This window comes from Callithrix jacchus, chromosome 15 (assembly GCF_049354715.1).
Source record: "Callithrix jacchus isolate 240 chromosome 15, calJac240_pri, whole genome shotgun sequence".
NCBI classification, from domain to species: Eukaryota; Metazoa; Chordata; class Mammalia; order Primates; family Cebidae; genus Callithrix; species Callithrix jacchus.
In genome coordinates, this window is record NC_133516.1 from 80,375,157 (window position 1) to 80,395,829 (window position 20,673).

The 20,673-nt window shown below is 43.8% G+C and overlaps 1 protein-coding gene across 18 annotated transcripts in view; it reads right to left on the reverse strand.

Annotated features, from left to right (window-relative positions):
* PARP14 (poly(ADP-ribose) polymerase family member 14) overlaps nucleotides 1–20,064 on the reverse strand; it is a 121,916-nt gene extending 101,852 nt beyond the window's left edge. For 14 of the 18 annotated variants that reach the window (XR_013527595.1, XR_013527594.1, XR_008476885.2 and 11 more), the window contains exons 1-6: nucleotides 19,215–19,426; nucleotides 14,999–15,132; nucleotides 13,497–13,530; nucleotides 7,571–7,813; nucleotides 4,401–4,637; nucleotides 1,167–3,403 (exon numbers count right to left, since the gene is read on the reverse strand). Coding sequence is in view for 15 of the 18 variants with exons in the window: in XM_078351977.1 (XP_078208103.1) it covers nucleotides 1,167–3,403; nucleotides 4,401–4,637; nucleotides 7,571–7,813; nucleotides 13,497–13,530; nucleotides 14,999–15,132; nucleotides 19,215–19,401 (3,072 nt within the window). In the remaining 3 variants the exon portion in view is untranslated. Of the gene's footprint in view, nucleotides 1–1,166; nucleotides 3,404–4,400; nucleotides 4,638–7,570; nucleotides 7,814–13,496; nucleotides 13,531–14,998; nucleotides 15,133–15,844; nucleotides 18,468–19,214; nucleotides 19,427–19,983 lie in introns of those variants that run through there. The other 4 variants (XM_035274031.3, XM_035274029.3, XM_054246037.2 and 1 more) reach the window with 3 other exon arrangements.
* Nucleotides 20,065–20,673: the final 609 nt, after the last annotated feature.

The following is a 20,673-nucleotide window of genomic DNA, read 5'->3' on the forward strand; positions in this document are numbered from 1 at the left end:
AGAACATTTGGCAGGTTTATTAAATCTAGTTCATTTCACTTAATATCATGTAAAGCATATATCCAACTGTATTTTGTTTAAAGATAATGAAGATAAGTAATACCCAGTGCTAATAATGTACAACTTAGGTCTTGAACTTTGAATAAAACATTCGGGCTTGATGAAACTTTCGTTGTATTGTGATGTTTGTTTTCTTTTACATATATGGTGTTAATTGATCTTCCTTTTACAAAGTGGGGCAAAAAAGAGCCCAGCAGCATTAATGGGGGGCAGGAAGGGCATTCACCCAGCTCTGGGTCCCAGCCTCCCTCTGGTAGCCCCTGAGCACATCCCCTCTGGGCCAGCAGAGGAAGGTTGAGGCTAATATCCACAGGAAGACACAACTATAGCCATGGTAGTTAAGACAGCATGGGGAAACGTTTCTATTGGTGGATAAGTAAGTGCTGCCCTGCATCTGCCCCCAGTGCTCACACCATCTCCACCCCCATTCCCCTGCCAGGACTCCCCCAAATCCTCCAATTAAAGAAGTAATGCCTGGCACAGTAGGAGGCTTCAGAGCCTGGGCAGATGGCTGCAGCTCTGATTAGTTAGAGCCTGTGTTGTTAAACTCCATTTAAAAGGCCAGCGTGGTGGCTCACGCCTGTCATCCCAACACTTTGGGATGTTTGGCCAACATGGTGAAACACTGTCTCTACCAAAAAAGTACAAAAATTAGCCAGGCATGGTGGCACACACCTGTAGTCCCAGCTACTGGAGAGGCTGAGGTGGGAGAATCACTTGAACCTGGAAAGCAGAGGTTGTAGTGAGCCGAGATGGCGCCACTGCACTCCAGCCTGGGCAACAGAAAATTAGGAAATTAGCCTTAGATCTACCAAAACACAGCAGGTGTAAAGTACAGAGAACTGTCTAAATGTGTGGTATTATGGATTTTTATATCTATTGGAAATCTAGCAATCTGACCTCTATACACTTTCAGTTCTCACAAGTAATTAACCAATCTCTATTAGCAAATGTTTTGGTAAGGAGCTCAATTACCTAAAGAAAACTGTTTCAAGGTAGGGGTGGAGGGCCTGGGATTCTCTCCCTTGATTCTCCCCTTGGTCCTTATCTTCCTTCGGCCTACCACCAGAGAGACATGGGCGGTGTTCTGTAAAAACGACACTCACCTTAGCATTCTGCACACCTCCTTTCACCAATAGCATCTGCAGGCCTTCTGGGGACACCAGACTTGTGTGTTTCCATGATGTTTTCCCAGGTCCCACTGCCGCTGGCAAACTGGGCAGGGCAGCTGTGTCCGGCACGGTGTTTTTAAATACAGTTTTCACAGCTTCTGCAAAGGCCTCAGCAGTCTTCTCAGATATATCCACAAGGTAGATTTCTTTCAACCAGCATTTATCCTTCTTGTATAGGAATTTTTTGATGGCAGAAACAATGGTCTCCACACATAGTTTTAAGGGAAAGCCAAAGACACCAGAACTAATAGCTGGGATGGCTATGGATTGGTACTTGTATTTTTCAGCTAGACCAAGACTTCGTTGCACAGCTTTCGTTAATAGGTATATACACTTCCCAATCTCATCTCTGTTCCAGCAGGGCCCCACTGCGTGGATCACATGGTGGTACGGCAGCTTTCCTGCCTTGGAGATGATGGCATTGCCCGGTAGGAGTTTGCCCTCTCTCTTCACTATCTGGTCACAGTCAGCCTGGAGCTCAGGGCCAGCTGCTTTTGAGAGTGCAGCAGCCAGGCCGCCATAATGCTTAAGGTCCTCATTGGCTGCATTCACCACCACATCGACAGGAAGCTGTGCCAAGTCACCCTGCTGCACAATCAGCACGACACCAGAAGCCAAGTCCGTCCGAGAGAAGAACTTCTGCCCAGCAGGGCTGCCTCCCTCCTTTTCTTCATTCTCTTGTAGTTCAATGAAACAACCAAACAACCGTTTGACCTCACTTTGATAAAACCGTGCTTTATCCTGGAAGAACTGCTTGGCTCCTGGCTTGTCAATACAGACACTTTTAACACAGACTGAATCCCAGACTTGCTTGACAATGTCCATTGCCTTCAGTACTTCAGTCTTTGAACCAGTTAGCAAAATGCCTTTTTGTTTGTTGTCAGGATTGAAACCTACCTGCACATTTGCCCTCTTTATCTTTGGCCAGAATAGCTTCTTTTCTGCTCTTAAATAGTCAATAACTAAGGAAGGCTTTACTTCGATCAGTCTCTCTATTTTCATGTTTTGTTCAATGAAGTTAAAAAGTAATTGATAGGTTTCGTTTACTTCTTTTACTTGACCTGTAATGATGACTTCAGCTGTGTTTTCTGAAGCTAACTCACTGATGATTACACTGTTTGGGGAGAAATGTTGTTTCTTATGCAAATTTTGAGTGATCATTTTCCATTTCTTGACATGAAGAACTTCTTTGTTCTCAACTTCAATGCGTTTATAATTTAAGGCACTGAGCATGTGCTTTTCAGCTTCTAACAGGGCTTCAGAAGAACAGCTGGTTAAGAGAACAGTCATACCCTCTAGCTCATAAAGTGCAAGAATTTTCTGTGCTATAAAAAGACACTTGGAGAATTCTTTACAGTTTACCTGTTGCAAAAACTGAAAAATCTCAGGAGAAACCACAATATTTTTCTGAGCCATGGTGTACACCTTTTCCTGGATTTCACACTTTATTTTATACACATTTGCACTAGGTCCTTTCAAGCACAAGTGTTGAGTGACTCCATCATAACGAATCTCTGTCTCTAGGCACTCTGTACGTAAATGGTCTAGTAGACCACTGTGACACAAAAGAAAATACTTGCCTGGAGAAATGATCATTTTTTCCTTCACACTTTCCTCTTCCTTTTTAATTTTTTGAGTAGTGCTTTCTATTAACTCCTTGACTTGTACCTCAATGCTTTGGACATCCTCTGATTTCCCTGCTAAGATTACCATCTCCTTAGGAGCATCAAACTCAATCAAAATCCTGTCATCTTCTACATCATGTTTTATGGTGTCCCACACTGTTGGATCCACTTTGATTGGGGTGACTTTATATTTAGATCGGATGCTAGAGAGTGCTGTGGAAGTATCTGCCTGCCAGGTCTTGATTCTTGGTCTTCCTTCATTGACTAAGGTGGCTGCCGGTCTGATGGTAACTTTACCACTGAGTTGGGACCACGTGAGCTCACAGTGACAACACCTCATTTCATCGTTTATCTCCTCAATCAGGTGATTCTTTTTCTGTAAGAACTTCCATAAGGGAAGATCAATTGACTCTTCAAATGGTGCTGGAAGCTTGATCAGAGGCTTTTCCTTTCCATACAAGGCTGTGCCCAATGAGGCATAGTATGGGAACACAGAAAGTGGCATTTTATTGAAGTCCAGTTTTGTGGTCATGATGGTGTCCAACACTTAAAAGGAAAGAAGAAAAATACTGTAAGCCCAGGATGATATGTGGCAAATGAAAATAAAACACAATGTTCTGATTTTAGAGAAAAAAAATCGAATGTTTGTCTAACACTTAAAAGGAAAGAAATAAAACAAAGTAAGACCAAGATGATGTGTGGCAAGAACAAAATTTTTCCATTTTACAGAAAAAGATTCTAATGTTGGTAGAATTTTGATGTTATAACATCTTAAAAAGCAGGACTACTCTCAAAGTGCTCAAATATAAATTGATATGTGTTAACAGTGCACAGGTATCCCTTATTGAATGGAATAATTACTTTCTAGCCAATATCCATCTATGTTGAAATCCTGTTCATTAAATTCTGTTTACTGTTTTCCTGATATTATTGGTATATCATCGTGTTAAGAAATACATGAGTTTGGTCATAAGCATGAGAATAATGTTTGCCACAAAACACTCAGAAGCGTTTCTCTAAGGTTCAGCTGGACATAGTAGTTTTCACAGGGTCACTCCACATAATAGTCCAGCAGGTATCCACTGGTCATGTGAAACCACCCCCGTCTATTTTTGAATGATGATACAATAAGTGAAAGAAGTAGTGGCACTTTATAGGAACTCTATGAGTTGCTGAGTATTTCTTTACCTAACCTTGTTGAAATTGATTTGAGAGTTTCTATCAAGTGTGTGACTAAAAAACAGATGATCTCCTCTTTAATATATTATTTCAAAGGTCCCAAGAATATGTTTTTCAGCCCATCATAAGTAGAGACTCATGAAAGAATCTCCTTATATCTTTCAAAAACTTGATGTTACTTCTCTAAAGTTTGAATCACTGGCCTTATTAAGCATCATATCCCAAATAAGCAGGTTTATTTATTCAACTTCCAATAAAATATATAAATAAACAAATTAAACACATCAGAACTAGATTGATAAATGTTAAGCTCTGCTAAAAATGGCCTAGATTATGCCAAGAATAACAGGTTAATAAATATTACCTTTTCTGTCAAAAAATTCAATCAGAGCTGAACTCTCTTCAGGAAAATATTCAACACTGGCCACTCTTCCCCCTCCATTAAAGGGATTTTCAAAGAAAAGTTGTAAACTATAGTCATCAGCACCAGGTGGCAGGTTTTCAACCCTGATTATTTTTGTTACTTCCAGAATTCTTGGAGAAAGTTGAAGGTGTTTAACTGAATGGTGCTTGGTACAATCATCAACAAATCTTACAGTATCTACAAACCAAAAAGAAAGAAAGAAAATCAGTAAATTATTGTTGTGTCTTTATGTTGTATAGAAGAAAATGTCTGGCTATTAATTGAGATAAAAGGAAGAGCTAAGCACTCTACTTTTAGACACAAGATTTTAATACCTACATGAGAATTTACATACCTCAAATACCCAGTCTTTGGGCAACACACACACGAATGTCTTACCTGGATTACTGCCACTGAGCTGTGTCCCCACTTCCTGCACCAGCCCTCACCAACCCTCCTGAGGGCTACCCTACAAATCTCATTTCACTCCTTTCTCAAGCCCTTCCATGGATCCCCATTACCTGCAGGAAAGAGTGTGAACACTCCTCATCCAGGTGTACAATGCCCTTGGCAATGTGACTCGAAACTAATTTCCAAGCATCACCTTTGGTTATTCCCTGCCATTCATTTTATTTTCCATGTTGCCATAAAAACTAGTCGTTATTATTGAAAAACCCCCTTCTCCTTTAAAGGGTCTTCCTATATAGTTTCCTGCATCTGGAATGCTCTTCAATTTTTTATCTTGGTCCTATTCATCCTTCAGGACTGAACTCAAGTGTCTCTTTAATAATAAGTATTGGCCAGGTATGGTGGCTCATGCCTGTAATCTGAGCACTCTGGGAAGCTGAGGTAGGTGGATTACCTGAGAAGTTCAAGACCAGCCTGGCCAACAAAGTGAGAATCCATCTCTACTAAAAATACAAAAATTAGTCAGGCATGGTTGCATGCGCCTGTAGTCCCAGCTACTCAGGAAGTTGAAGCAGGAGAATCACTTGAGCCCAGGAGGCAAAAGTTGCAGTGAGCTGAGATCATACCATTGCACTGCACTCCAGGCTGGGTGACAGGGGGGACTCTGATAATAATAATAATCAGTATTGATGGTGGACCCATGATGTGCCAGGCACTGTGCTAGGATCTGAGGACACAGAAATAAATATAACAAGTCCTTGCCAGGGCATCATCTGTGAAGGAGCAAGTCTTCAGAGCAAATAAATTGCCTATTGTGGGATCAAATGAGATGGGAAGACTCATACTAGGAATGACACAAAGATTCCCTCTGGGAATCTGATCTGAGTTTTGAACGATGAAGAGGGATTTACCAGATGGATAGGGAAAGAGCTATGTCAGGCAGATGGAGTATATTCTGGACATTATCAAGTGGTATTACTGGAGTACGAACTTCGCAGAAGCAAGACCAAGCCCCCTCGTTTGGGTCCCTTTCCTCCCATTTCCCACAGCTTTTTGTTCACAGCTTACATAGAGAGCTTCTTCTCTTGGACTTTTCTTATTCATTTAAATATGGGCTTCCTCCTTGACCCCAGGCTATGAGTTTCTCAAGAGCAGAAACCTGGTTATTCATCTCTGTACCCACAGCACCTAAATCAGTGCCCAGCACATATTAAGTGTTCAAGATTCTGATCAATGAACATAAGCAAGTCCATTTAGTTTTTCCTTTGTAAGATATGGTAAAAAATTTGAAATAAGAATAGCTCCCTTTGAGTCCTTACTGTGTCTCAGGTACTATGTTAAGTTGTTGAGTACTTTTTTTTTTTTTTTTTGAGACAGGGGGTCTCACTCTGTAACTCAGGCTGGAGTGCAGTGACATGATCTCGGCTCACTGCAACCTCTGCTTCCCAGGCTCAAGTGATCCTTTCCCCTCAGCCTCCTGAGTAGCTGTGAGGACAGGTATGCACTACCACACCTGGCTTATTTTTGTATTTTTTGTAGAGATGGAGTTTCACCATGTGGCCCAGGCTGCTCTCAAACTCCTAGACTCAGACAATCCACCCACCTTGGCCTCCCTAAGTGCTGGAATTACAGGCGTGAGCTACTACACCTGGCCCTGTGTTAAGTACTTTTCAACATTATCTCATTCAGTCATTACAAAAGCTATAATATTAGGTGGGTATTATTGTCCCCATTTTATAGACAAGGAAAGTGAGGCACAGAGAGCGTAATAACTCGGCCAAACTCATATAACTAGTTAAATGGCAGAGCTGGAATTGTGACTCCATGACCTGTGCTCTTAACCACTCCACTGCCATGGCCATGGGATAGTGAAGGCTTGGAACTGGAAAATGTACTTGTAATGGGTGGTGATAGCTCTCTTCCCAGTCTCAGAGATTGTCTACAGATTCCTGATAATTATCTTAGAGAGCACTCATTTTCTGCATCACACAGACTTACCCATACCTACATGTGCTAGGAAACATCTGGTAAAGTGGTAAGAAGACAGGCTGCAGAGGTAAGCTGCCTGGATTCAAACCCAGTTTATCCATGCATTCACACCTCTGTGTTTTGTCTCCCCAGCTGCAACATGGGGAACAATAACAATAATCTCATAAGGTTTTGGAAAGGACAAATAAATTAACACATGTAAAGAGGCTGGCATAGTACCTGGCTTAGAGTAAGCACTCTATGAGTATGTATTGCCATTAACTTCCCCGAGGTCCAGTTTGACAATACAGATAAATACTTACTTCACCCAGTGAAACAGCACAAGTGAAAAAGCTGAATCCTTTCCTTGGAATCACTTGGACTTTAGATTTCTATTTTGCTGAGTTTGTGCTCTCTCTCACTCTCTCTCTCTGCCTGTCTCTCTCTCTCTCTCTGTCTCTCTCTCTCTCTCTCTCTCTGCCTGTCTCTCTCTCTCTCTCTGTCTCTCTCTCTCTCTCTCTCTCTCACACACACACACACACAGGGACACTCCTGCAATAAAAGTAATTCTATTAAAAATACCAGAATTTTGTTTCAAAATGAATATGCTTTCCTTCAAAATATATTAACTTGGAGACCTCTCTTTGTAGCTACTAGAAAGATTCAAACTTTCAGAGATGTCTCACTAAGAGTCATCTCATGTCCCATGATGTGGTACAAAGAAGACAGGCAGAGGAAGTGTCACTTCATCTTACCTATGTGCTTCTGAAAGGTAACGACAGCAACATCAAAATCTCTTATTACTTCCACTTGAAAATCATCGTTAGAGAGGCCACTTATGTTCTCCACTAACAAGATTAACATCATGTCAGTCACATTTGCCCTGAGGTTTTCAAATGCCACCAAAGAGGAAATATTTTCACACTCCTTTGTGACATCTTCCATTTTGTCTGATCCACCATCGAGAGAGAGTTTTGTATCCAATTCTTCTGACACATCTGATTTCAGGAAGACAAAAAAGGTACAAGATGTTATAGTTATGTACCACGGTCTTAGTAAAGAAAGTATCGCAAGACACTGCCCTCTTTCCTTGCCCTGGCTAACTCACAGAAAAATAGATCTTGGGTGGCTTTTTTTGCTTTATTTAAATAAAAACAACATGTAACATTTAATTGCCTATTATTAAAGTTCACTTTTTTAAATGTTCATGTTGACAAAATAGGTCTTTATTGTCAAGATTATAGGCATTATAGGGTTAAAAAGATTTTCATTTATTGTTGGTGGGTATATATTTAACCTTTGTGGAAATGAATTTTTTAAATCTGTCCAAATTAAGGATAAGAAAAAAATATGCACATTACTCAGCTAAGAGTCATTTTATAGACTGATTTACATTATAAGACTTTTCATGTGAATTTATATTAAAATTATACATAATTGATGTTTAATCTTATTATCCCCTTTTCTGCCTGGCCTTTTTGAGGAGCCTAACTTATCCTTCTTAGCACTTGATACCTATTTCTAGCATAGCACCATACTAAAATTATTGAACTAAGCTTCTCAAAAGTAAGACACATGTTTATTCATCCTTGCATTGCTGGCATATGGTATATAACTGAGCCCCAGTAAATATTTCCTGTATTGGGGATTTACTGCTGTGGTCACTGGAGGAAAGAAAGAATATCTGATGATGCTCAAACATGGGTATCACCTAACACATTATACTCTGAAAAATAGTTAAGTTCCCATCACGGAAGTGAAAAAAGGATCTCGACAGCAAATGACTAAGGAATACACACAGAAGGGGAAATGGCTGTTGCATACAAAGGCCACTGAATGGCAATCACCCCAGCTGGCTCATTCCTCTCCACTGTTGACCATAAAAGTGAGTTACACATACACCCAAGGACAGTCTCACTGTATGCTTGTCCACGGAAGCGTGGTGTATTCAATGTGATCTTTAGGCATTCTGTGAGTAACTATTCAATAGGGACTCTTATCATGTTCAAGACCCTGGATGTAAGTAGAGTTGAGAATATGAAAAACATTAGATAACAAATTTATGGATTTTCTAATGGAGGTTTAGGAGAAAAATGACATGTGTAAATGTTTGCAGTGGTAGCATAAAATGCTCTGTGTTCACCAAATCCATTTTGTTTACTTCCTGGGCAATATTTCTCAAGTTTCCTGGAGTTCAGTTTCAACAGTAATGTCCCGGCAGTTAACGGAATAAGGGTGGAAGTGAATTCCACCTTCAGGCCTGGCAAATATAAATCTCCTTAATATGAAACCCCATTCTCCCTTGCAGTGACCTTGGAAACCACATATTGAAGATAATGGTGTCAAAGGGTGCAAGGAGCCTGGGTCCCTCAATGACCATGTGAAATGCTTGACACTCCCACTGCCACCCCAGCTGCCAACTACACTGAACTGTGATACAAAGGAGAAACAAACTGTGTTGTGGCCAAGTACAGCGGCACATGTCTGTAATCCCAGCATCTTGGAAGACCAAGACGGGCAGATCACTTGAGGTCAGGAGTTTGAGACCAGCTGGCCAACACGCTGAAACCCTGTCTCTACTAAAAACACAAAAATTAGCTGGGCGTGGTGGCACACGCCTCTAATCCCAGCTACTCAGGAGGCTGAGGCAGGAGAATCGCTTGAACCCAGGAGGCGGAGGTTGCAGTGAGCTGAGATTGTGCCACTGCATTCCAGCCTGGGCAATTCCATCTCTAAATAAATAAATAAATAAATAAATAAACTTGTATTGTATCAGGTTACTGATTTGGGAGGTTGTGTGTTATAACAATAGACCACCCTGTTGTGTGCTGGCTATCATGCCACCACACACAGTCACTCTAAATTAAAAAATAGCTTAAGAATAAAATAGCTACATAAATTAGCACAGAGACAGGTATGACAAATCAGAATGCCTGCCGGGTTAGGGAGGAGGCTAAATGTGTTTAACCCCTGCTGCCACTCTTAGCCATGTGACTTTGTCCATGTCTCTTAATCCTAAAATGAGGGTATAGGACTAAGAGAACTGGGTAGAAAGAATCTTTCCAGCAATATAGTTTTATAACCCCATCAATATTAGGCACTTTACCACAACAAAGTCTTGGTTAATTGACAAAAAAAGAGCATCAACAATCAAGCCAAGAGTCCCAGAAAGAGATAAAAGGGCTGCACCAGCATGGAAAGACGAGATGAGAGGAGGAAGTTCAGCAGATCTTGAAGGGTATGTGGAATTGGGTAGAGAAAAGTGGGATAGAGGGAATTGTGAGCAACAGAAGCACAGGCAGAGTGCTGCAATTGCATTAGACAATTCGGAAAACAGTGACTTGACTGATGTGGCTCAAAAGGAGCACATTTGCGCAGAATGAAAGAAATTAGGCCAGAAAACCAGATCGATCCGTAAGGTGCCCTGGACTTTATCTCCCAACTTGTGGTAAGGTTGAGTCATGGAAGGTTTCCATGAAAAGAATGGCAGGCTATTTAGCAATAGTGCAAAGGGCTGGTCAGGTTTATGGACAAGGTGGCAGACACAGACAGAGCAAGCAAGGAGCTCCTGCCATGCCAAACTTGTGAGGTAAAAAAGGAAGGACCTGTGGTGAAAAAAGGATGGATAAGGAAAACTTAAAAGAAAATGAGGCTGGGCACAGTGGCTCATGCCTGTAATGTCAGCACTCTGGGAGGCCAAGGTTGGAGGGTCACTTGAGGCCAGGAGTTCAAGACCAGCTTGGGTAACATAGTGAGACCATGTCACTACAAAAAATTTTAAAAATTGGCCGGGCATGGTAGTGGGTGTTACAATAGCCCCAGCTACTTAGGAGGTTGCAGTGGAAGGACTGCTTGAGCTGGGGAGGTTGAGGCTGCAGTGAGCCAAAACAGCCTGAACAAGAGTGAAACCCTCTCTCCAAAAAAGAAAGAAAAGAATAGGTCTGTGTGACCAGCAGATGTGAAAAGAGATTCCTGAAATATCTAGTAGGTGGCGAGCAGACTATGTACTTCCAGAGAAATGAGGAAGCCAGAAAGGGCACTTGCTTGGGGAGGAAGATGACACATGTGGCTTCAAGCATGTTGGCTCTACTATACTTCCCAACAGGAAGGTCAGACAGAAGTTCTGGAATTGAGACAGGATATGGATTTGAAAACACCAGAATTTCCCACCACCGGTAAGCAGTATTTCTCTTCTCTTCCCCTTCTCTCTTCTCCAGGACCTTCCAAGAGCTGGTTTCTACCTTTCAGACCCAGCCCAACTAAGCTTATCCTGGAACAGGACACTAGTTCAGTGCTCACATCCCCGATATTGGTGTGTGTACCTTTCCCTGCCCTGTCAGCTCCTGCAGATGTTTCAGTTATTGACTTTTTGCGTGAGGTTTCAGGCATGCCTAGTGCATTCATGGTGCAGTGTCCTCCACTTCCCCATTCCTGAGATAAAAAATCCAGCTAGTACCTACCTACTCTCCATTCACATTTTGCTCAGTTCTGAAACTGTCTATCCCATTCCAGTTAATTTCAAGAGTCCCAGCCATAGGGCCATTGTCAGGGATCAGTGTGGAGTAACCATTCAGCAAAGGACCTCTGCTTCCCTTAAAGGGGACAACTTAAGTATCTGGTGAAGACTACCCAACTTCCTAGCTGGCCACTATCTTTAGAGTCCGGGTCAGGTCAGATAAAAACAGGTTAGAAAATGGGCCTATGAAAATGGGCCAATAAAAAGTCTATTGGTGGAAGGGGACTGGGGCTTTCACAGGAAATACGCTTGGGAGTTCTAAGCAAATTTAGAACAGTGCAAACATGTCAGTTAAGACAGAATTAAGGTAAAATCTATTAAGTCATAAGAAACACAGATGTGATTAAAATTTAGATCTAGGGCTATAGAGCAAGAATATGCAAATATAAACCCACTTCCTGCCGGGCGCGGTGGCTCACGTCTGTAATCCCAGCACTTTGGGAGGCCGAGGTGGGTGGATCACGAGGTCAAGAGATCGAGACCATCCTGGTCCACATGGTGAAACCCCGTCTCTACTAAAAACACAAAAAATTAGCTGGGCATGGTGGCGCATGCCTGTAATCCCAGCTACTCAGGAGGCTGAGGCAGGAGAATTGCCTGAACCCAGGAGGCAGAGGTTGCAGTGAGCCAAGATCACGCCATTGCACTCCAGCCTGGGTAACAAGAGCGAAACTCCGTCTCGAAAAAAAAACCACTTCCTATGGATAGCAAGTTAGCAGTTTGGGGGGTTGGGGAAAGATTAAAAAAAAAAAAAAAACAAACACTTCCTAGCCTGAAGTTGAGCTTGAGAGTATACAGCACTTTGGCATCTTGCAAGAGAAAGATAAGGACTTAGGAGATCCTGACAACAAACATTGGGAGCTAGGGGAGCCAGTTCCACAAGTGAGGAATGGAAAGCAGGAATTACTCTAAAGAGACAAAAAATTCCTATTTCATAAACTTCCTGAGCTGCCTAAGAAAGCCAGGCATACTAAATTCTACAGTTTTAACAGGACATCCCTATTAGATCAAAATAAGCCATACATCCCTATCCAATCCTTTTGCTAAATAAAGGCAGCTCTCATTCTAGTGCCATTTTCCAAAAGAGAAAAGTTGCAGAAAACTACATGTTATCAAGATAATTTCAATATTAGAGGACAATGATTACACATTATTCCTTTTCCTTAAAGTTTAGGTATATGTATTACTTTATCTATCTGGCTCAGTTCATTCAGTGTAGTTCACTTCCTACCCTTTACAGTAGCATGCTTAGCTATGAAAACTATTTGCTTCTTCAGTAAATGTCAGGTGGCATGACAACTCAATGCCCAGATGCTAGTTGAGCACTGGAGTTCACAACAGCTAAGTGGTCCCTGGCTGTTTCCTACAGCAGATGAGATAAGAAGAGCTGCTGTCTTGGGAGGCCGAGGCGGGTGGATCACGAGGTCAAGAGATCGAGACCATCCTGGTCAACATGGTGAAACCCCGTCTCTACTAAAAATACAAAAAATTAGCTGGGCATGGTGGCGCGTGCCTGTAATCCCAGCTACTCGGGAGGCTGAGGCAGGAGAATTGCCTGAATCCAGGAGGCGGAGGTTGCGGTGAGCCGAGATCGCGCCATTGCACTCCAGCCTGGGTAACAAGAGCGAAACTCTGTCTCAAAAAAAAAAAGAAGTGCTGCTGTCTTTTGGAGGACTGCAATCCTCCAATCCGATCCTGCACCAGTGTTTGAAAGCCTGTGTTCACGGAGGAGTCACACCTTCCTGTTTTGGCTCCAGAGCACAGCACCCTTACACCCAGTGCTCAGGAAGCAGTGCTCATCAACTAAGCCACATGTCACCCCCATGGATATGTCATGTCCTTGTTTCTCAATGGCCAGCTCAGCACAAGTGGAATGTAAAGGTCAGCTCATTACAACCTCTCTGGCACTTCTTTGCCCTCCCCTCTATTGAAAGTGTCTTCAAGTCCTCAGAGAAAGCAGTTCCAATCATTATGACCTGAGCCCTAAAAGCCACCCTCTGCACAACTGGATCAGAATATAAATATGATGCAGCCCAACGTAGCTCCCAGCTGAGAACACCCTGCATTGTGGAAGTCGAAAAGAGAGGGCCGACTCCCTCAAGTGCTGCCTTTAACAAATGCAAAACTGCTGGTGAATGTCAAAGTCATCTCAACTGAGATTTTACCTGGTTTTTTGACATCTTCTTTGGTCTTGGATTCCTGAAACACAGATAATAAAGTAGCATTCATACATTATTAACAATGTCTTTACATAAGAAAATGTCCCTGGGACCAGCCTGGAGATGGAGGGTAAGTAGAAATAATAATGAAAAGGTCTGATAATGATGCTCTTGAGTACATGTGGGGCCACACATAGTGGCATATTCACTTTCAAGTCACAAAAATCACCAATTAATATGAGACACAAGTAACACAAACCTCAATTAACACCAAGCATTTGGGAATATGAGGTACATCCTACATCAGAGAAACATCTTAGCTCATAATTTTTCCCTCGTTTAATATTTATTGAGGCTGGACTTGGTGGCTCACACCTGTTAAGTTCAGCATTTTGGGAGGCCAATGTGGGAGGATCACCTGAGGCCAGGAGTTCAAGACCAGCCTGGGCAACATAGTGAGACCCCATCTCTACAAAAAAGTTGTAGGAAACAAAATTAGCCAGGCATGGTAGTGCACGCCTGTAGTCCCAGCTACTTGAGTGGCTGAGGCAGGAGGATCACTTGAGCCCAGAAGTTCAAGGTTACAGTGAGCTATGATGGTGCCACTATACTCTAGCCTGGGAGACAGATCTTTTTTGCCTCTATAAAAGATAAAAAGTAAATTAAGACTGGGTGTGGTGGCTCACACCTGTAATCCTAGCACTCTGGGAGGCCAAGGCAAGTGGATCACATGAACCCAGGAGTTTAAGACCAGCCTAGGCAACATGGGAAAACCCCAACTCTAAAAAAATACAAAAAATTAGCCAGGCATGGTGGCATGCACCTGCAGTCCCAGCTACTGAGGAGGCTGAGGTGGGAGGATTGCCTAAGCCCAAGAAGTCAAGGATCTTGACTTGACCATGATCATGCCAATGCATTCCAGCCTGGGCAACAGAGTGAGACCCTGTCTCTAAAAAAGAAAAACATAAAATTAAATAAACAAAAACAAAACATTTACTGAGTGTTTACTATATATAACAAGCACTGTGCCATGTGCTTTATAGAGATCACCTTGTTTAACCCTCACAATAATCCTACAATCTATTGTTGAATCATCATTGTTACTATTCCATTTTACAATTGGGGTAATACTTAATACATGTAGTATGGATTGCTGTCTCCTCAAAATGACATAGAAAATAAAACAAATATAAGAAGTTCCAGGTTACAAAGAACTCAGGAGACAGACCCCAAATTTTACATCACAAACCACCATTACTATAACCCCCAAGTCTTGACTTTTCCAAATGCGCCTAAAATCACATCAAAAGTACTCCCTCCTACCTTATCCCACACTACCATACCGTACCACTGCCCTCACTCCCCATACATTCGTAATCTGCTTTTCTCATTGCAGTTTGCTTCATACTTTTCATTCCACTCTATTATTTTCCTCATGGTGAACTCCGTCGCACATGCCTTGGGAGAACACCCTAAATCCCTTTTACTCACACCTAAAGTTTACTTGCCTTTGTTTGAATTTCCTCCTCAACAGCATCAGGGATTTCATCCGGGGTTGCAGGCAACTGGACGGTTAACTTGAATGTTCCTTTTCCTTGCCATACTAACTCATGATTTTTTCTCTCTAGAACCTTCTGCCGAACTGAAGGGTCCAAAGGAGGGGAAAAAAAGCCAAATGACAAGCAATCTTTATTTACAAAATTATGGTATGATTTCTCTGGGCTGCGTTACTGTCAATCAATCACTTGGTCAGTTTCTCAAGAGAGGCTATGTGAAGTAAAAGAGGAAGAGTTTAGCAAGCAGACATGGATTTGAATTTCATCCTTAAACTTATTTTTTAATACGGAGCATGTTCTCTAATAAGCTGTACTTACAAAGCTTCAGTTTTCTTGCCTATTTGTTAGGTTAATGGAGACTGTTTTGTATGAGTGCCATGTGTATTAAATTGAGGAAACATTATAAGGAACTTGGTACAAGACCTGACACTCAGGAGGTACTCGAAAGGTAGCAATATTTATTCTGTATTGAAGTGAATTGAATTAAAGCATCCTCCAAGGAGAGCCAGTGAAGACTGGGTACTGGGACATGGCATGATGAAAGCCATGTTTTAGGAAGGTGGCCAGGTGGCTATATGCAGGAGCCTAGTTAGAAAAAGGCTGTAATGAAATGGGCCTCACATTTGATAGTAAAAGGAGTATGAAAGAAGGGAGAGATTTTGCAAAAAATAAATAAACAAATAAATAGATTAGCACATCAGACAGCTTGGCTGTAGTGAAACAGCTCACCAGGGGATACAAACAGTCCAAAGACCTGGATTTGAATTCCAACTCTGCCACAAATAGCTGAGTGAATACCTTAACTTCTCTCAGCTGTCATCTTCCTCACTTAAAGTGGTGTCCACAAATGTGCTCTGTAACATCCTCAAGAACTATGCAGATGTGAGTTACAATTATAAAAAGCAGCAGCCAAAGAGATACGAAGAAAATCAGCACATCTCAGTCCATGAAGAACAGGGAAGTGAGTTTCAAGGAGAGGGCACGGTCAACATAGTCAGAGGGTGCAAAGAGGTTAGGGAGAAAGGGAGCTTTTGCCAGAGTGCCCTATGGGTGACAGGTGTAGCTCTAGTGTGAATGTTGGGTCACTATGCTATGTTCTGATATGGCTAGCCTGATGAGGTCAAAGATATAGGTCAGAATCTTTCACAAAGAGGGCATGATAGTTTTCCCACCTCAACCCTCTGTGAAGGGGGTGGAGGAAGTGGGGTCTTAACTGGATGTCAACTCAGAAACAACCTGAGAAGAAGTGCCAGATTCTAATCTCATTCTTTATGAGGAGGGCAGATGTTTCCACACAAACGCTTGAAGTGGTTTACTAAACAAAGGTGGGGATTGAGGACTGGACAGGACCCCTGAAGACCAAAAACAAGCTACATTTTGTAAGCCAAATTATCTAGAGTCATGGACCTCTGTGTTACAGTCCTTTTCCTAGACTTTGCTAAAGTCCTGTCTAGGCATCTAAATGTGCCAGTCTGTTCTCAGATTGTGGGCAATATTTATGGGCACAAGTATTTCAGGAGAACAATTTGTAGTAATATGGGTATATGATCTTCAAAAAGGAGAAAGTGAATCTGGAAGGAAAAAGAGCTGAAACTCTAACGTCCAGCCTCCCTTACCCACGTGGACAGTCTTCTGCCTGCACCAACCTTAGATCATCAACATTTACTTTTATTTAAGGAGAAGATGGGTCCCCTTACCACAAGGAACCTGACAATAACCAGGAACCAAACTATGTCAGGAAAGTATGATAAAATAGACACATCTGAAACAGGTTTTAAAATGTTATGTCAATTTACACCAACTTTTCAGAAATCCAGTGAACTATATAAAAGTGAGATATGGCTTCCCATTCATTTCTATTTGCTATACACAAATAAACACAGAGAAGTGCTGGTGGGCTCATTCTTACAGTTTATATGAATCAAATCATGTTATGCTACGGGCCTGCACCTAGTTGAGGCCACTTCTTGGCATGGAGGATGGAGGGTGGAGAATATCCTCCACAGAAGAAGAATGCATTTCTGGGACTTCAAGGGTAGGTCATTCATTGTTAGCAAATTCCTGCCACCATGTTACTGAGAAAGTGGTTCCTCAAATAGGAAACTGAAACTGACTAGGGATTTTCCACTCCTGAGAACTTTGACCTTGTAAGGTTTTGAGGTTTTTTTTAGATGGAGTTTCACTCTTGTTGCCCAGGTTGGAGTGCAATGGCGTGATCTTGGCTCACTACAACCTCCGCCTCTTGGGTTCAAGTGATTCTCCTACCTTAGCCTCCCAAGTAGCTGGGATTACAGGCATGCACCACCATGCCCAGCTAATTTTGTATTTTTAGTAGAGACCAGGTTTCTCCTTGTTGGTCAGGCTGATCTCAAACTGCCGACCTCAGGTGATCTGCCCGCCACAGCCTCCCAAAGTGCTGGCATTGATTACAGGTGTGAGCCACTGGGCCCAGCTTGAGGTTTAGAGTTTTAATAAGTTTTGGGTCATCTGTGCTGGGGATAAGACAAGAGGGGCCACTGGAGCAGCCCGGGGGTGGAAAAAGAAGAGTCATGGTTTGGGGCCAGTCAAGGACAAAAGCCCAGCAGAAAGACTGAACTCTTTTCTGCTTGGAGGGCTAGAATTGAGTTATCTTACCATCACAAAATTGTGTTTTGTGCCATTAGTATTTTTATGCTGTTTAAATGTTATATACTTATTTCTCTTTTTGTTCATTTGGGGTTGTCAACAAACTACAGAAATTCTAAAACTTTAACACATCAAGGTCACCTGGTTGTTGGTTAAATATGTGCTTCCCACCTACCCTACACTCATTGAACCTGAATCTCAAAAACAGAGCTAGGAAGGTGCCTAGTTAAGCTGCTCTCCAGGTCATTCAGATGCAGGTGAGACCTACTCCTAAGGATAGTGGAATCTGAAGAAGAAAGAAGCATCCTTAAGGGCCAGATGGATGGTGATGTTGACCTCTGAAATCAAAGTGGGAAAAACCCTCAAGGAAAAGTGACACCCAAAAGGGAAATGACAAATATCACACAGTTGCCTTTTGAGCACTCCTTGGTGAAATTAATCCTAAGAAAACATGGTATTTTGTTTTCATAAGGGCCATGAGCCAAGCATGGCTCCTTCCTCCTTCTGTGCATCGTTCTTTTTCTGTTTCATTTTCCTTTTCCTTTTTGGATCCCTGCTGAAGCACTCCAATTGCACGGCCTTGGCCTCAGCCTCCTTGCCTCTCATCTGGCCCAAATGCTTCCCCAAATCCAGCGACATGAAGGCGTAATTAGGAGTTGAGGAGATCCCGATGGGTCACCATCCATTTATAAGATGCAGGTGGAAAATGTGCCCATTCTGGGAGCTGCAGGTCACGGGCTTCCCATTGCAGACCAGGGAGGCCCTTGAACCAGCAGATCATCGGTGGGCTCTTGGCCCTTCCTGAACCGGAACAGTAGTAGGGAGGAGGGAAGAAAGCCCCTTAATGGCCTGTGAGGAGAGAGCTTTACCGACTTTCCCTCCAAAGCTCAAATCTCACCACCCACAATCACTTCAGAATGTCATCCTTGTTCCCAATCTGAGGCCCACCCGAGACTGAGGGAAGAGGCCCCGGCAGGCCCTCGACAATGAGCCTGTTGGTGGATCAACAGCCCCTCCAACGTGGACGCTGCGAAGGCTCTACGTTAACCTTCAGGCCGTGTGATTTTACGCAGCGCCTCTGCCCCTCTCCCAACTCCGGGACCACTGGGAATCTCCAAGACCCACGAAAAAAACCTGTGACTTGTCACGTTTCTTAACCAGCTTCCTTCTCCACATAATAATAACAGGAAAAGACAGGAAAGGATGATAAGAGGATACACTCCCTTCAACAACAACAATAAACAGTAACACCACCACAACAGGGAAAGACAGAAAAGGATCCAGGAATCGGGACTCGCTTGCGAGGTTCCGCCGCCACCTCCAGGCCGCGCCGTTAAGCGCCTGGAAACGCAGGGCGCTGGGGAACCGCAGCGCTCCGGGTGCACTCGGAGTTTATTCTGTCGTCCGCGCGCCCGCCCTGGCCACCTCCGCTACAGCAGCCGCCAGAGCCGGGCGGGACCCCCTCCGGTGCGTGCCCCGCCGCCATTTCCCTGGAGGAAGAGCAGAAGTGCCCCCTCCTCACCCCACCCCTTGCGCCCCTCACCGTCCTCCGGGTAGAAGAGCACCAGGAAGCGGGACGGGCTCTCGGGATCCTGGCGGACCTCACACTCGCCGCCTCCCGACCTCTTCGGGCTCTGGAAGTACATCTGCAACTTGGTGCTCAAGTTCTTTGGGGGGTCGGGGCCCCAAGAACCCTCGACCAGCAGCGGGAAGGAGCCAGGCACCGCCATCCTCAGCTCGGCTCTCCGCCCGACTGCAAGGGCGGCGCCAACTCCGGGCGGCTAACTTGGACTCTTTCGCTTTCGTTTCCTGGAAAACTCCCAGGCCTTGGTTTCTTTTTGCCTTCCGCCTAACACAGCGGACCCAGGAATGGTCGAGCCATCCCCCGCCCACCTCCCCACCTTCGCATTCGGCCCACAGCCAAGGCCAAAGTAACCCTTTGGGGCTGGCCAGCAGCGCTGCGGGAAGGCGGCCTCGGTCCACCTGTGCCCCGCGGGCTCCCACGCCCCCTCGTAACTCCCGGCCCGGTGCGGGCCGCTTGCCCCAACTGCAGATGAAGTCAGCAGCTGTGGAGCACCAGACCTTGAGCAAACACAAAGATCAGTTAATTTTTGCCCCCAGCGGACCCTTTACAAAAAAATTAAATGACTCGCAAACAGTGGCCCCTTTAGAATGTTTGCAGCCTATTTGGGGGCATTTTCAGCAATCAATGTGATTATCAGAATTTTAGGTTGCTTTTCCTGTTCTGCCTTTTGTTCCTTGATGTGGTAATATTACACGTCTAGAAATGTGTGAGAAACAATTATACTCACAGTTTTTTTGTGGAATATTTACTAGGCGCCGTGCACTCACTCCCTGAGCTCTCGCCGAGCTCACGGAGCTATGGTGATGACAGGGGGAATAGGTGCTCTGGGTAAGAATATACAGGTGTTCCTGGAACAGATGACGACAGGCTCCTAGCCCAGCTGTGGCGGTCCAGGGAGTGTTTATGGGGCGGTGACATGTAACCTGATAACCCCAGTGATATCAGCCTTGGAGGGTTGGGAAGTGGGGTTCCACGGTGTGATTCACACGTACAGGATCACTCCGGCTGCTGCGTGGTGGCTAGAGTGGAGGCAGAGAGGTCAGCCAAGTGGCTTCCATAGTGTCCCAAGTGAGAGACAAGTGTGGCTGAGACTCAGGTGCTGGCAAAGAAGAACTGAGAAAACGAGGATTCTCAACTGATAGTAAAAGGAGGACTTGCTGACGGATGTGAGCCTTGAGAGAAGGAAAAGCTCAAGGATGACTCCATGGTCAGCCAAGGATCGCCCGCGCAAGCAGCTGGATAATAGTGGCAACTGCAAGAGGGGAGGCCAAGTGGTGGGGAAGAGACTAGGGCTGTGTGTTTCCTTGACCCAAAATAAAGGAGTGTTGTAAGTCGAGGTTGGGGGTAGAGGGGATTATCATTCCATGCTACGGATACCTCAGGTCAGAGTAATGTCTGCTGGACTGCTGGGGACCGG